Here is a 14,537-nt window from a genome sequence, read left to right as displayed (position 1 = left end):
CCTGGAGAATCCCCTTGAAACTAGGAGTCTGGTGGGGTACAGTCTGTGGGGTTGCAAACAGTTGGACACGACTGAGTGGCTAAGCACAAGGTAAAGTCAGATATTTTGAGAAATACTGATGTTCTTCACTGGAAGAGTTCAAATACGTTAGATTATTTCTTGGTAAAGGCAGTTCATCATCAGGCTAATCAGATTAATTGAAATTAAAAATACTCCCTTAACTTTCTTTTACTACTGTGCTAATGTATGTATCCAAGGCTTTTCCTTTATGGGCATAGATTAATAGATGATCCAGGAAACCTTTTAAGATCTTTTATATCCTGTTCTTCAGTACTGCTTAGTAGTGTCCTTCTGCCCATGGGGGTTCTCCAGGCAAGAATAGTGGAGTGGGTTGCCATGCCCTTCTCCAGGGGAATCTTCCCAACCCAGGGATCGAACCCAGGTCTCTGGCTTGCAGGCGGATTCTTTACCATGTGAGCCACCAGGGAAGCCCCACTTAACAGTGTCCCTTAGTTTTATTCCAAGTATATCATTGTATATAAGTGAAAGAAAGAAATGACAGGCCCCAGTGAGGAGACCATTTCGGTTTGATACCATGTCTGTGTGTGCTGGTTACCTCTCTGGCTTCTTGCAGAGCCACCGAGCCTGGAAGATGCGGGGAAGATGCTGAATGAAACGGTGCTGGTGAACAGCCCCGTCCAGCTGGAGTGTGAGGCCGCTGGAGAGCCCTCGCCCGGTGTGTTTGCTTTCGGACTCTGTCCCTTACTGACCTTTTTAAGATTTCTATGAATTGCTAAATCTGTTTATAAGGATACTACAGTAATTGCTAGTGAAGAAACTATTATAGAATGTGTTTCAAATGTAAAACACTGATGAGGATATCATTTGCTGGATGATATTTTTGAATTTTAATTGATATTAGCTCCTTGAAGTAATTTACCCATTTAAACAATCTACAGATATGTGAATAATTGCCTTACTGTCCTTACTGTGGCCACAAAACCCACAGTGTCATTGTATATACATACATTTATGCTGAAAATATACTTTTAATCTAGTCTAAGTTGATTATGAACCATTCATTTGATGAGACTACTATTGCATTGATTCTCATCACTGGTAAGTTATTCATATGAATTGATAATGATATAAAATTTTTGAGGCTAATAGTGTATACTTTGTTTGGTTTTGATTAGAAGCCTAAACAACATTTTTGTAGATGTGAGGCGTATATTCTACATGAGAAGAAATAGAATTGATTAAAAGTTTGCTCTCAAACAAATATTGATACATTAGAGAAAGTGTAAAGAATATCATTTTCACAAATTCACTTCAAGTCACTTATATTGGCCTGACTATTCATATTTCTCTAATGTTTACCTCCTTCCTCCTAAAAATCAACCTTAAATATTTAAACAGATTAAATTAGAGTGATAAGTGCAAGAATAACTACTATTGTAGTTATTGAATTCAGTGTGTATATTGAGTTTTTTAAATTATTTTTTATTGAAGGATAATTTTTTAAAGAAACATTTAAATAGATGGGCTTCTCTTCTCTTCTCCTTGCAGCTATTACATGGTACAAAGATAATCGTCCACTATCAGGTTCCAGTAGTGTGACTTTCTTGAACAGAGGACAGATCATCAATATCGAAAGTGCCCAGATCACAGATGCTGGCATATATAAATGCGTGGCCATCAACTCAGCTGGAGCAACTGAGTTATTTTACAGTCTGCAGGTCCATGGTTAGTGCCATTACTAGATTGATCCAGGGTAAAGAATCATTCAAAACGATCAAGTGCATCTATAAAATTCTAGTGTTGATATTGAACAGAATGTGTTTAAGGATGTGTTTATTTAAGGATGCAGTGTTCTAAAACTGATAAGTGTTTACATTTTTTGATTCCTATTAAATGCTCTATTTTCACATGCTATTGAACGTGTTTGCTTTAGATGAATTGTTCAGAATATTCATCAACTATCTTATCAGCTAATGACAGTAGCCCTTTTTGTCAATATTGTCTATCAGAATCATAGGTTCGAGAAATGTTTTCAAGTTGTTTTCTATAGTAGTGCTTTTAAGAGGAGTTCATAGTTAACATACTAGAGTGGATTCAGTGGATGGAAACACGCATACACACACAAACCTAGAAGTCAAGAAATAAAAATGTAAAACATATTACTATGGACAGAATACATAGTTGTTATTATTCTGAGATGAGATATTCTGTGATATTAACATGCCTTATTTTTATGTACTTTTTTGTTCCTTTTTAGTGCCCCCATCAATTTTTGGCAGCAATAACATGGTGGCAGTGGTGGTTAATAACCTGGTGAGGTTAGAGTGTGAAGCCAGAGGTATCCCGGCCCCAAGTCTGACCTGGCTGAAAGATGGGAGCCCTGTGACTAGTTTTGCTAATGGGATACAGGTACTCCATGTCATTTCTTAAGGCAAATCTACCATCTCACTATTCAGTCCATGAAGTCTGAACAAATAAAAGGAACTTGCAGGACAAGGATTCACAAATGTTATCCAAAAATGTACATGTATACATCTATAAATATGGACACACAACTGGGATTTCTAGACAGTTCATTAAAAGCTCAGTATATCTAAGAGTTCCCTTGTCTCATATATAATTCTGTATTTTGACTATTGTTTTAGGTACATCTGCTTCCCTATTCCCACTCTCTGGTATCACCATAAGAGATGCCCTACACAAAGAAATGTTCATCAATGACAGAAGCAGGAATTTCCTGGTAGAAGTTATATTTAAATTTCTGAAAATAATAATCAGAGAACCATCTAGAGTGTAATCACTTCTGCTGAACATCATATCAAGAAAAATGAAAAAAGACATCATGAGAAATGAAATTTGAGTCTGAGAACAAAATTTAAGTACTTTGCACTGACTCAAAATTTGAAATACAAAAAGACATATATCCCATTTAAAGTTACTTTAATTTTGTTTTGCCTTTAAGAAGGCATAGTTATTCCAACATTCTATTTCTTGAGCTTTTCTTGAAAATCCTTTGCTTGCAGAATTTGGGATCATAGACTATCCAGAGTCATTATCAGTATTTTTGAGGTACAGCTATGTCAATGGAATAAAAGGGCTATGAGTGTGACTAATTAATTTGACTGCTATTACAATGTTAATTTTAACTTCTTAATTGTTCTCCCAAGGAAAAATTAGGAGGAGGATTAATTCCTCTTATTCCCACTTCTTATCTTTCTCCCCTGGTGGCTTTCTCTCTTTCTGTAGTAAGCAAAGGTAAAGTTGAATCTTCACTTGATCCTGTATGTGGAGAGTTGTTTTCAGTGATTATTGCCAGCTTTGGTTCTATTCTCTGTCTTCCTCCGTGGAGAAAATGAGGAGGTTGAATGATGCTTACCCTTTTTAAAATATCCAGGTAGAAATCCCTCTAGAGGCAAATGTTCAATTGATTAAACTCAGAAAATAATTGAAAAAGCATGTTTACGCCTACCCTTCTCAGGAGTCATGTTGGTTATTTAGTGTTCTGTTCTTTGATAGGTTCTGTCTGGGGGCCGCATCCTAGCACTGACCAGTGCGCAGATTAGTGATACCGGGAGATACACCTGTGTAGCAGTAAATGCTGCTGGGGAGAAACAAAGAGACATTGACCTCAGAGTATATGGTGAGGCAGTTTAATAATTATTTCTGCTCTGAAACAGCTGTGTTTAAGTCCTGAGATCGTTGACAAAGTTGAGAGATTTTGACAATGCAGAGCTATGAATAATGGAAATGAAGTTATAAGATTAACAGAATCAGCTTCACCCTCTCTGCCTCATGTTTGACTTTGACTGATTTTCCCTTTTTGAACTTCTGATGATGAAAATGCATACAAAGATATGATCTTCTCACTAAAGCAAACTCTTCAAGTAGCTCTCTTGATCAATTCTATTTGAAGCCTAGATTTTCTTACCTTTTAATTATATGTGCAATCAGCATATTTTATAGTTAATACTATGTCTATGAATTAAATGATTATTTAGGAAGCAAAAGTTGAATATAAATTAGGCAAAATTCAAGTTTTTTGCCTACCTGTGATGCAGCTGTAATATACAAAAGGAATGGTCTGATTCTGTCACATCAAAAAGCCCCCAAGATGAAATTGTGGTCTCATTGGCCTCCATTCATAGATTACACTTGTCATTTCACATTTTAGTATACCTTTGCATTTAGGACTTTTTCAGGTTTGTTTTTTTCTTTTTAGTGTCTCATCTGCATTATATTTTTGCTTCCTGAAATAATGGATTTGTTTCTTCTGTAGCCCTCAAAGAGTATCTGTTTAATGCAGGCCTTTTCTTCTGGGTCCTACCTCAGTTCCAAAGAATTCACTCCTTTTAAAATATATATTTTAAAAATGTATTATTTTTTTAACCTCCAGGCTGTGTGAATTGTGCCTTTTTGAATTCGCCAAAAACAAATATAGTCATCAGAAATAACTTTGACTTAATAAGTCTTAATTTTTTAATTAAAAGGCCCCTCGTGACAACATGGATACCATACATATCTAATTAAGCTAAAAACCCCAGTTGGCATCAATAGACTTCCCATAACTTGTATGCATCTCCCATTTTTGTTGCTTCCGCAGTTGACGTGTGTGGGTATTCAGCCTCCAGGTTTGTTGGTGCTCTGTGTCTGAGATAACAGTCTGAAATGCCCAATCACAAGGAATATAACTCCTTCCCTTAATGGATCATTTTTATGGTTTATGAAGAATTGAAATGTTTCCAGTCTAAACTGTTTTTAGAGGATGATTCATCAATTTAAGTTTGTGACACAATAGCTCCTTCAGTCATGAGCAAGCCAAGCCCAGGATTGCCATTGGTATTCACTGGGTTTTAGTCAACACTGAAAATCTGGCCTTGGCTTTTTCCATTTCTGCATTGATTAATGTCAAAAGTGGGCCTGAGAGGTGATAGAGGGTTGATATTTTCCAGGAGTTATGAAGATGTGCATGACTATTCTTGAAGATTTTGTTAATATACTCTCATACAAGTCTTTTCGTCCAAAAACCAGAATCTTCCCTCTGTAGTAGAAGTCAAGAGGCTAGCTAACATGTACATGTGTTCGAAAATGTGTGTGTGTTTAGTAGCTTGCTCTGCCTATATATTTCAAATGTTAAAGAACTGTCAAACAATTTTAATTTGAAATTAGCCTCCAATCTATCCTCTACTATTTATATTATGCCCCTGCATTATATTCCTAAGTTTGTGGTATTAACCTTGGTGATCTTGGGTTGGTTCATTGCTCATGGCCAAAGATAAGTTCAGATTCACATTATAGAGTGTAGGGGTGTAAAAGGACCACATACTGGATAAAATAGCTATAGTTACAAGAATAACTATAACATTAAACTGTTTCTCCTTGGTATAAATTTGGAGGTTGCTTTACTGTATTCTGAAGTGCTGAAACAAGAGAATTGAATTTTTAAATGATTTAGATTCCTGCAGTACCTTTTCTTTAAACTGAAACTCAGAGAGCTTTCTTAGCAATCATACATTCCCCAGCATCTCCAAAAGCATAACCCCATGGCAATTCTGACTTGATTACTTATGTGTCACAGGTATAATGCACAGGATGAGAAGCAGGTCCAATATACCCCTTCCTAAGCAACATGATTGGAGAAGGCAATGGCAAGCCACTCCAGTACTCTTGCCTGGAGAATCCCATGGATGGAGGAGCCTGGTGGGCTGCAGTCCATGGGGTCGCTAGGGGTCGGACACGACTGAGCGACTTCACTTTCACTTTTCACTTTCACACATTGGAGAAGGAAATGGCAACCCACTCCAGTGTTCTTGCCTGGAGAATCCCAGGGACGGGGGAGCCTGGTGGGCTTCCGTCTATAGGGTCACACAGAGTCGGACACGACTGAAGTGACTTAACAGCAGCAGCAGCAAGCAACATGACTGCAAAGCAGAATAGAGATATCATCTAAAAAAGCCAGGAATCTAAAGGGTGGAAGCTTTTTTTCTTCTCAGACTAAACAAAAAGTTGGAAATGACAGACAGGGCAGAAAGAAATAGATGGGCTTTGGTAATATATATCCTCAACTATAATTAGATTTCCTTTAATTTATGTTAAGAAACAAATACTTTTTTGTTTTTATATTTTCCCTCTCAATGTGAAAAACTTGGTTTCCTTTGGAGCTTGACTCAACTCACTTAGCTGTAAGAAAAGTAATTAAAGGAAAACTATTTGAAAATTAGCATTCTGCTCTCTTGAATTATTTCTGACATTTATGTCTACAAGCAGTCCTAAAGAATCCATGCTCTTTTATAAAGTCTACAAGTAATCTAAGATAAACATGTTTTACATAGTCATGGGGCTTCCCTTGTGGCTCAGCTGGTAAAGAATTCACCTGCAATGCCGGAGACCTGGGTTCAATCCCTGGGTTGGGAAGATCCCCTGGAGAAGGAAAAGGCTACCCACTACAGTATTCTGGCCTAGAGAATTCCATGGACTGTATGGACTCCAGTATTCTGGCCTGGAGAATTGCATGGGGTTGCAAAGAGTCGGACACAACTGAGTGACTTTCACTCATGTATTCGTGGTACATTTTTATACAGAGCCAGACTTTTCCTGAAATTATTTCCAAGCTATGAAATACGCTGTTCTATTTAGGACTCTTTATGCAAAGACTGGTGAAGATATATATATATTTTTCATAATAGAAGATGGCACTCATTATGCTCATTTTGCTGAGATTGTAGAAGTTTTCATATAGTTGCGTATGTTTTTCTGTTGTCTCACATGTTAAAAATAATCCCACTCTTTTCTGTCACCGTAGATAAATTTAAGCTGATGGAGAGCCAGTATCTGTGTGTGCTATTAAATTTAGCAGAATGGACATCACAGATCTCTGCCCAAATGCTCCACTGGTCTGTTCCAACCATTGTGCATGAAATTTCTTTTGTTAGCATCAATTCCTTTGGATTTAGCATAAGTCCTGCGTCCAGAAACAGCATAAGAAAGTACCCTCTAGTTTGTATGCCTTTTCCTGCGTAGCAGAGAAATCTCCTGGTTACAGAAAAACATGTTACTAGCTAAAGTCCATTGTCATTTTGCCACACACAGAAGTGTCAAGTCAGAAGCAATGGCTAATGGGCTGTTAAAATGTTCTTTACCACAAGCACCTTACTCCTCCCAATGCATTTGGAAAAATCCTTTAGGGTTCATTTCAGTGAAACTTTGCCTTTCTTGTAAAAACAAAAATAAAAAACTACAAATATGGTATGTTTCTTACAATCCTAAATAGTTATAGAATTTAGTGAGAAATGGCCGGGGAAATTCCCCTTTGTGTTTTTTTTTTTTTTTGGAGTCGCCCTTTAATAACAGGCCTGATTTCAGTATTAGTTCATGTTTTTGAATTATTATAAATATAGTCCTGAAAGAGGCCTTGAGAGCTTATGAAGCCCACCCTTATTCTTGGCAGGGCTGTACCTAGACCATCTAAGACAAACGATTGTTTACTCTATTTTTTAATATACCCAAGGGAAGGCAAGTCCTTAAACTCCTCCAAGAACATATTTCAGCATCTGACAAGCCTTATAACCAGGGAATTCTCATTTTAATCTCATTAAAATTTCAACTTATTTCTTCTTTTTTATGTAGCTGTGTGTTGTACAGCTGGTCACTGATTTAGTTATCCCACATGGTCTTTATTCCATAGAATCATGTTATTTCACATAAGGTCTTATCTATCACCCATCTTATATTTTGCATGCTGAGAGGTGGGACAGGATGATCCCTTTCAACTCGATTTTTATTTTGCCTCTATGTGTATGAAATTTATTTTATTTTGCAAAAAACTATATAAATAAGCGTCAAAAATATATTTGCTTTTAATTCATTTTTATTTCCAAAATATTTCATGAGTGATTTAATACTTTGAAAATCTTAAGGGGTGACTTCAAGTTCAAGAAGTTTCTTAAATGGGCACTTGGTGAGAACTTCCAGTTCTCAAACTTTTTTGCACGAAAAATTAGTGAAAAACTATTTTTGTTCAACAGGAACACATTAATCAGTGATTTATGAACACTTGATTCTGAACCAAGTGATGCAAAGAGGGTATGCTAGAATTACGGTGATCCCACATCTTAAAAGTCCTAACTAAGTTATTCAGTATATGTCATGATGATTAATAAAGATAAGCAGTGTGCTGGCCTCTTTTATCCTGAGGGGAAACCCATCTTTCACTTAGTTGCACCAAATATTATGGGAGAAGAACAGAACGTGTCTGTCCTCATTAGCCAAGCTGTGGAGTTGCTGTGTCGAAGTGATGCTATTCCCCCACCGACTCTGACCTGGTTGAAAGATGGCCGCCCCTTGCTGAAGAAACCAGGTCTCAGCGTTACTGAAAATGGGAGTGTGCTAAAGGTAAGGCTACAGATTCATTTACTTCTTATTTCTAAGATCATCACTTCAGTATTACCGCTGTCAAAATAGTACACTATTAAACTTGACAAGTATCCTACTAAATTTATCCTCTAAAATTGTAGGAACTTTTGAGATTTGTGATATTTTTTCTAATTTATGCCTAGTAAGATTTAGATATTTAAATGTCAATTAATATTTGAAGGCAGAAGCCATTTAAAAAATGCTTCTAGCAAAATATGATAGAAATATTCTAAGGAGGGCATCATTTCGGTCATCCAGCCAATCAGCGAATTACCCATTCGAGGTGCTCTGCACAGGGATGCAATAAAGAATGACACATTTATGCAAAATTTTCCAATTCTATATAAATATGTATATTCTATATAATCATATAAAATTATTTCCAGTTTTATATAATATATGAAAATCTAGAAGCTTAATTGAAAAATGCAACTAAGTGCTATAAGGCTCTAAGTTACTTACCCATTGGATGATACAGACAGTACATTTGAGAAAGATGGCAAAAAGTAAGGTTATGGTTGCCTAGAATAGTCTTGAATGACTATTTGGCTTTTTATGGGTAGATGGGACAAAAGACCTGATTATGAACAGCAAGTAAACTCATGATACTAAAACAATTTAACAAAGTGAATTTGGAAAATAATGTTGACAGGGCTGATTTGAGGGAATGAGATGGCTGGATGGCATCACCGACTCGATGGACATGAGTTTCAGTGAACTCCGGGAGTTGGTGATGGACAGGGAGGCCTGGCGTGCTGTGATTCATGGGGTCGCAAAGAGTCGGACACGACTGAGCTACTGAACTGAACTGTACTGAAGGGTGTTATTTTACTGAAGAGTGTCCTGGGCATAAAAAAATTGTATATTTAAAGCTATAAATAACTCATTCAAAGGTTAATTGTGGGGTGTTTTTTTTGGTGCTATTTTATCTTAATCATATTTAAAAGGCCTTTCTAGACTTTCAACCACTAAAGTTAACGAGATTAAAACAAGGTATGATGTAAGTGATAATTGTTGAATCTTGATAAGTATTGAATGTGGGTAATGGGCATATAGTCATCAATTTTATTGGGTTGACCAAAAAGTTCTTTTGAGTTTTTCATACCATCTTAAGTAAAAAACAGACCAAACTTTTTTGCTAATCCAATACTATTTTCTCAACTTTTTATATGTTTGAAAACCTTCAGAACAAATGAAAAATCAGAGGTCACAAGCAACATTGATATAAAAACCCAATTAATTACAAAATATAAACTGTGGTTTCAAAGCATGATTTTGTTTTTAGATTGAAGATGCTCAGGTTCAAGATAGTGGCCGCTACACTTGTGAAGCCACAAATGTTGCAGGAAAAACTGAGAAAAACTATAATGTCAACATTTGGGGTAAGTGAGATCAACCCTTAAATGATTCAGCTTGTGGTTTGACCTTTCATTGTTTGTATCAGTTCTTAAACTGACGACCACATAAATAATACATAGATGATATTAATTAATATGTTTAAATGATGCTGAGCTGTCTTGAATATCAGCTTATATACTTAATTCAAGGGCAACGAAATAGATTTCCTGAACCTAAATATGTAGATCACTGTAACTTTTATGTTCTCCTCTCCTGACTGACTAACATGCCCTCTAGCTTCTAGAGCCAGGATTTGCTAATGATTGAGCATTCTTCATGAGCAGAGAGCACGGTGGTTAATTGAAACTGTCAGAAGGTCAAATTATGTATGTGAATTTAGTGTGTGAGAAAGACATCACATGCAGTTGGGGTGGGAGATGAGGTTACTCTGCTGACAAATGTGAAATGCTGTACTCACTTGAAGTTTTAATAAGTTCCTAAGATAATTTGTTTGTTACTAAGATAGTTTTTAGGAATAATTGCACCTTTTATGTTAGCTGTGGTTGTCTGCCAGTTGTTAAAGAGTATTCCTGTTTCCCAAATAATCAACTTTTAAGTACTTGTTTACATTCATTTATAACATATTAAGCACTATTAATTTTGATTATATTTGTTTAATATTGTTTAATTATTGAGGTAATGACATGGAATATAACTTTGATTATAAAAGTTAATTAAAAACCACTTTAAAATAAAAATAAGTAGAGGAAGTAATCGGATTCCAATGGAGAACAACTATTGTTTACAAGTATGCCTAGAGAATAGCTTGTTAATTATAAATCATTATTATCATTTTAAAAATCCTGAAAATTATGAGAATTGTTATCACTTATCCCTATAAAGGAATTCATTTACTTTTAAATACTAAAATTTATTATGTACTAAATTTATATTTATTACATATTAGTTACATATTGGGCTTCCCAGGTGGTTCAGTGGTAAATAATCTGCCTGCCAAACAGGAGACACGGGATCAATCCCAGTGTCAGGAAGATCCTCTGGAGGGGAAATGGCAACCCACTCCAGTATTCTTGCCTGGGAAATTTGATGGACAGAGGAGTCTGGCGACTACAATCCATGGGGTTGCAAAAGAATTGGACACAATTTAGTGACTAAACAAGTTACATATTATTAACTTCTCTTCCTACTTCGTTCCATCCTTTTTCTCCCTCTGTGTTTCCTTTACTTCCCTTATTTCTCTCAAGTGGGAAAAATATTCATATACTCCCCAACATGGACAAGACACTGCTAAGTGTTATCAAGTAAAGGTTGAAAATAGAAGTGAAAAAGAAAAATTCGGAGTGATGATCAATTAGAAAGTGAGGTGAAGAATTCACTTTTTAAAAATCGTAAAACAAAATATAGTTTTATTTTTAGTTCCTTATTTTTTAAAGTTTACTTTATTGGAATACAGTTGATTTATCAGTCAGTTCAGTTCAATCACTCAGTTGTGTCCGACTCTTGGCGACCCCATGGACTGCAGCATGCCAGGCCTCCCTGTCCATCACCAACTCCCAGAGTTTACTCAAACTCATGTCCATTGAGTTGGTGATGCCATCCAACCATCTCATCTCTGTCATCCCCTTCTCCTCCTGCCTTCAATCTTTCCTAGCATCAGGGTCTTTTCCAATGAGTCACTTCTTCGCATCAGGTGGCCGAAGTATTGGAGCTTCAGCTTCAGCATCTGTCCTTCCCATGAATAGTCAGGACTGATCTCCTTTAGGATGGACTGGTTGTATCTCCTTTCAGTCCAAGGGACTCTCAAGAGTCTTCTCCAACGCCACAGTTCAAAAGTATCAATTCTTCAGCGCTCAGCTTTCTTTATGGTCCAACTCTCACGACCATACTTGACAACTGGGAAAACCATAGCTTTGACTAGATGGACCTTCGTCAGCAAAGTAACGTCTCTGCTTTTTAATATGCTGTCTAGGTTGGTCATAGCTTTTCTTCCAAGGAACATGCATCTTTTAATTTCATGGCTGATTGCTTAGAGAGAGTAAAAAGAATATGTATAGAAGAGTACTGTGTAGAATAACTCTCACATACCATGTAAGAAGGGAGACAGAAATCCCAGATGGGAAACTGAGTTGGAACATTTCTCAGAGAGGTAGGAATAAAACTGGGTAAAACTTCTGTTGTGGAAAACTCAGGACAGTGGTGTTCCCAGAAGACGAACACAAACAGAAAATAGGTTGGACATGGATATATGAACGGGTGAATGAATGCATAATGGCACACATTGCAGAGAAGTCAGATGAGACATAAACGACAAAGTGTGCTTAACAGATGAGTAGACCCGTGCCTCTTAAAGAGGAAAGCAGTAGATGTAAGAATGAATGATAAAGGAAAGTTGAGACTTTAAGACTGGATTCACTCTATTTATGGTGTGACTCTGTGTTCTAGGCACTATGCCATGTATAAGCATAGGTAGGTTCATAAGAAATACAATGACACTGGTCACACAGAACTCAAGAGTCTGCTGGTGTAGAAATACCTTTCAAAAGATAATTAAAATTGTCTCCTAAGAGTTATCACAGGAGATTTTGTGGGAAGACAGAGCAGGGGGCTGGTGACAAACTATTTTTTTGGGCTCCAAAATCACTGCAGATGCTGATTGCAGCCATGAAGTTAAAAGACGCTTACTCCTTGGAAGGAAGGTTATGACCAACCTAGATAGCATATTAAAAAGCAGAGACATTACTTTGCCAACCAAGGTCCGTCAAGTCAAGGCTATGGTTTTTCCAGTGGTCGTGTATGGATGTGAGAGTTGGTCTGTGAAGAAAGCTGATCGCCGAAGAATTGATGCTTTTGAAGTGTGGTTTTGGAGAAGACTCTTGAGAGTCCCTTGGACTCTCACGGATCAAGGAGATCCAACCAGTCCATCCTAAAGGAGATCAGTCCTGGATGTTCATTGGAAGGACTGATGCTGAAGCTGAAACTCCAATACTTTGGCCACCTCATGGGAAGAGTTGACTCATTGGAAAAGACCCTGATGCTGGGAGGGATTGGGGGCAGGAGGAGAAGGGGACGACAGAGAATGAGATGGCTGGACGGCATCACTGACTCAATGGACATGAGTTTAAATGAACTCCGGGAGTTGGTGATGGACAGGGAGGCCTGGCGTGCTGTGATTCATGGGGTCGCAAAGAGTCGGACACAACTGAACAAATGAACTGAACTGAGGATTCTCCCACTCCTCACCTCTCAGGCGCTTAGGAGAACAAGCATCTATCATGTGATAACACTGCAGCCAGAAGAGTGTCCAAGGGGAGAATTTGGCCAGCAAATGCAGACTCAGCCTCTTAGAGAAAAATCTGGGTAGTCGATTCACTTTGAAGGTTCCAAGGAGAAGTTGGAGGCCAGTGGGGAGACAGACTGTGCAATCTAGGATTGGTAACATATCTGTTTCTTAGATCAGAATCCTCACCTGTGTTTTTTATTGTTTAGTTGCTAAGCCATGTTCAATTCTTTTGCGACCCTATGGACTGTAGCCCACTAGTTTCCTCTGCCCATGGGATTTCCCAGGCAAGAATACTGGAGTGGGTTGCCATTTCCTTTTCCAGGGAATCTTCTCCACTCAGGGATTGAACCCATGTGTCCTGCTTGGCAGGCATATTCTTTACCACTGAGCCACCTGGGAAGCTTTGTCTCTGTTCTTTTCTTTATGTTGTATGCTTGTTGCTTTTTGATTCTGTTCAGCATCTGAGATATCAAAGCTCAAGGGTGCAAATGACTGGGTTAAGTTTAAACTTGATAGATGTCTTCATTTTTCAAATTTAACTTGTCTAAATATCCATACAATACTATATCATCTTTTTATGTCACTCTATTTTGATAATTAAATTTGTCTGTGAAAATGGGAAATCTGCTATTATATCTTCATTCAATATCTTACAATTGACTTTTAAAGTGGTGTTGATATGTCAGCTTCAAGTGCTAGATTATTTCTTCATTCCTTTTGAGTGGGAACCTTTTTTTTAACATGCAAAGCATTATGGAAATTTTATAATTGTTCTTAAAATAGTGTTTTTCATTTTTTTAAAAAAATCTTTCAGTACCACCAAATATTTCTGGTTCTGATGAAGTTGCTCAGCTTACAGTCATTGAAGGACACCTCATTAGTCTATTGTGTGAATCAAGTGGTATTCCACCCCCAAATCTCATTTGGAAGAAGAAAGGTTAGTTTTCATCTTTTGACATTTATATAATTAAGTGTAAATATTAAACGAATTCATGTTTTATTTGACAAACATGCCAATTTATTAATAAACTCATTTGAAGTTTGCTTACTAAAATATTAGCATACTTGCTTTATGCTAAATGTGCCACATGTGGTAATTCTATACTGTCAAGGTGAAAATCTCCAGATTTGAGACTACTCCCAAGAAGAAATTAATTTAAAGGGCAGCTGTACTGATCACAAATCCACCATTCAATAAACTATTTTTTTCTTCTTTAAATTAGGTTTAAAAATTATTTTCTAAAGTGAGCATTTTTTGGTATATGTGACAGTTTTGTAATGTATGTTAAATTGAATTCTGAAGTTCAACAGATTTTCAGTTATTCATCACCAAATATGTGTCCTTTAAGTACCAGATCTTCTAAAGTTTTAGCTGATTTAAGAAATAATTTTTGTTTTACTTAGAGATTTTTTAAAATTTATTTTATAAAATGTGTTTTCTTTAAATGCAATATTGATTGAAAGAAAA

General features: G+C 36.7%; 1 protein-coding gene across 6 annotated transcripts in view; it reads left to right on the top strand.

The window, feature by feature from the left end:
- The window catches only part of HMCN1 (hemicentin 1), a 540,326-nt gene that overhangs the window by 351,050 nt on the left and 174,739 nt on the right, over positions 1 to 14,537 (top strand). For all 6 annotated transcript variants that reach the window (XM_055419093.2, XM_055419092.2, XM_055419094.2 and 3 more), the window contains 7 exons: positions 635 to 736; positions 1,570 to 1,746; positions 2,279 to 2,430; positions 3,538 to 3,661; positions 8,234 to 8,409; positions 9,716 to 9,812; positions 13,884 to 14,006. In XM_055419093.2, coding sequence (XP_055275068.2) covers positions 635 to 736; positions 1,570 to 1,746; positions 2,279 to 2,430; positions 3,538 to 3,661; positions 8,234 to 8,409; positions 9,716 to 9,812; positions 13,884 to 14,006 — 951 coding nt within the window. The remainder of the gene's footprint in view (positions 1 to 634; positions 737 to 1,569; positions 1,747 to 2,278; positions 2,431 to 3,537; positions 3,662 to 8,233; positions 8,410 to 9,715; positions 9,813 to 13,883; positions 14,007 to 14,537) is intronic.

This window comes from Moschus berezovskii, chromosome 17 (assembly GCF_049115385.1).
Source record: "Moschus berezovskii isolate FMDL1 chromosome 17, NW_MosBer_1.0, whole genome shotgun sequence".
Taxonomy (NCBI): domain Eukaryota; kingdom Metazoa; phylum Chordata; class Mammalia; order Artiodactyla; family Moschidae; genus Moschus; species Moschus berezovskii.
The sequence above is the reverse complement of the archived record's forward strand: the minus strand, read 5'-3'. Positions and strand labels throughout refer to the sequence as shown.